The sequence below is a fragment of the Penaeus chinensis genome, chromosome 6, assembly GCF_019202785.1.
Source record: "Penaeus chinensis breed Huanghai No. 1 chromosome 6, ASM1920278v2, whole genome shotgun sequence".
NCBI lineage: Eukaryota > Metazoa > Arthropoda > Malacostraca > Decapoda > Penaeidae > Penaeus > Penaeus chinensis.
The window spans coordinates 37,606,565-37,609,064 of record NC_061824.1 but is presented as its reverse complement, the minus strand read 5'-3'; the positions used below and the strand labels follow the sequence as shown (position 1 = coordinate 37,609,064).

General features: G+C 40.4%; 1 protein-coding gene across 1 annotated transcript in view; it reads right to left on the bottom strand.

Moving 5' to 3' along the window:
* Window positions 1-2,500, bottom strand: part of LOC125026265 — a 19,152-nt gene that overhangs the window by 229 nt on the left and 16,423 nt on the right. The window contains exons 11-14 of the mRNA XM_047614568.1: window positions 1,972-2,146; window positions 1,349-1,448; window positions 690-859; window positions 1-292 (exon numbers count right to left, since the gene is read on the bottom strand). The exon at window positions 1-292 is cut by the window's left edge and continues 229 nt beyond it. Of these exons, the coding sequence (XP_047470524.1) occupies window positions 125-292; window positions 690-859; window positions 1,349-1,448; window positions 1,972-2,146 (613 nt within the window). The 3' untranslated portion in view covers window positions 1-124. The remainder of the gene's footprint in view (window positions 293-689; window positions 860-1,348; window positions 1,449-1,971; window positions 2,147-2,500) is intronic.

Sequence of the window (2,500 nt, the reverse complement as noted above, 5' to 3'; positions counted from 1 at the left end):
CATTACCCTTTTTATCATTTTCTCCTTTCACTCTCTACAAGAAACCATTACCCTATTTATTATTGCCTCCCCACTACGTACGAGCAACCAATCCCATATTTCTTCACCCATGCCTGCCCATTCCCTACGAGAAGGCCATGTTCTTAATCCAGGCGAGGTAGGTGCCGAGGCGGACATCGACGTACAGACCCGGGAATTCCTGAAGGCCGCATCCATAACCTCTGGACACGACACCAGCAAGGACGTAGCGCTTGGCCCTGTCCAGGTAAACCACGGGGCCTCCAGAGTCTCCCTGTGGACGTGGAGAAAGGTGAGCATGTAGGTGAACAGGGATATATAAAGGTGAGCATTAGATATACAGGGGAACGTGTAATAAAAGTGAACATGGATCTGCAAGGGAATATAGGTGTACAGTTGAACGTGGGTATACAGGAGAACATATATATAGGGGAACAGAGATATACAGGTGTACATATATGAATAGGTGGACACAGATATACGCAAAAGTGGGGACAAAGGTGAAACGAAACACAGCCACCACAAAAAAAAAGAAGAAACATTATGACATTATCTTCCTGTTTGCGTTCTATCCATCGTTAATAATCACGATATTCAACCCGCGAATTCTCAAATAACGTCCACCTTTACTCAGACCCGAATCGACCAACCAACTTCGTCAGGAAACTCACTTGACACGCGTCTTTGCCTCCTTTGGGGTCTCCGGCGCAGAGGCTCTCCGTTCCTATGCCGCTGGGCCAATCCCGGGAGTACTGGGGTAGAGTGGAGTAGCTCTCGTCACAGCGGGAGTGGTGGAAGACAGTCAGGTTCACTTCTTGTAGGATGGGACTGCCAGCTCCACCTGTGGAATGGGGTGGTAGCTGTTTAGATGTTTGTGTTAATCTCAGTTTTCATTAGTCTTTTTCTCCGTTTAACTTTTATTTCTTTTTCACTATGTTTCGTCGTTCTTTCTCCTTCTCTATCTCTTCCTCTATATTCGTAGTGTTCGTATTACCCTATCTCTTTCTCTCTCACATTCTCTTCCCCTCTCCTTCTTTTTTTCCCCTCTATCACTCTCCTTTGATCTCCTCTCTCCGTCCTCTCTTCACCTCCCTCTACTCCCCTCTCCCTCTTCCCCCTTCCCTTTCAAAAAAATCAGAGAAGAAAAGCTATATAGAAACTCAACTATATTCAGTAAAATCCCATCTCTCTCTCCCTCCCTCCCTCCCTCCCTCCCTCCCTCCCCCCCTCCCTCTCTATCCCTCCCTCTTTTATCCTCTCTACCCCTCTCAAAAAAAGAATAAAAGAAAGAAAAAAAAAAGACAAAGACGAAGCAAGCACACCAACCCACCGTGCTCAGTCGCGCCCCAGCCCGTCAGTGTTATGACCTGGTTCACAAGGTCTGTCTCAGCCTCTCTACCCCAAGGAAGACACACTGGGTTGATGTTAACCTGTAGGGAATAAAATCTGTATTAATACTTTTATCTATTAATTTATATTGTACGTGGGTAAGGTCAGTATCAAATCATATAGCATTTGGGGCAATTACGTTTTTAATATATATACTTAAAAATTCCGGCGAAGTAAATAAAAGAAAAGAATAGAAAAGAAAAAAAAAAAAAAATACGACGAAACAAAAACAAAATAATAAAATAAAAAATCAATTCTTACAAAAGAACGGACACGAAAAGAAAAGACAAAGAAAAGGAAAAGAAAAAGAAAGAAAAACAAAAAAGAAAGGGAAAAAGCACACAAAATAAATCAATTCGCACGGAAGAACAGACAAGCCCTCAAACCCTAAATCCAGTCCAGGTAAACGCCACGCGCTTTAAAAAAAACAAAAAAAAAACCAAACAATAAAAATAAATCCGCGTCAGGTAAAACCCAATCTAACCCCCCCCCCCTCCAAACTCTCTCAAAAACCCTCTTTAAACCCAATCTCACACAAACGACAACCTCACAAAATAAAAAAACCTCACCGTAAAAGCCCGTCCTGCGTTCGAGCCTGACCAACGCCAGGTCGTGATAAGCCTGAGGGAAGGTGTAGTCAGGGTAAATGATCACTTGCGCGACACCGAAATCCTGATGACTTGCTCCCTCCTCGTCGTCGCTGTAGTCGTGTTCCCCGAGGCGCACCACCGTCAACTTCCTTCAGCGCGGGGGGTATGGGGCAGGATAAACAAAAATAAATATAATACAAATGATATAGGTAATAAAGCAGTCATATGAGTAATAAATCAAATATAAATTATATAAGTAATAACTAACGTATAAACTATATAAAAATTATATAAGTAATAACTAAAGTATAAATGATATAAGTAATAAAAAATAGTATAAGTAATAAATAAATTATAAATGATGTAAGTAATAAAAAAGTAATAGTATAAGTAATAAATAAAATATAAATGATATAAGTAATAAATAAAACAGTAATAATATAAGTAATAAATAAAATATAAATGATGTCAGTAATAAAACAGTAATAGTATAAATAATCAGT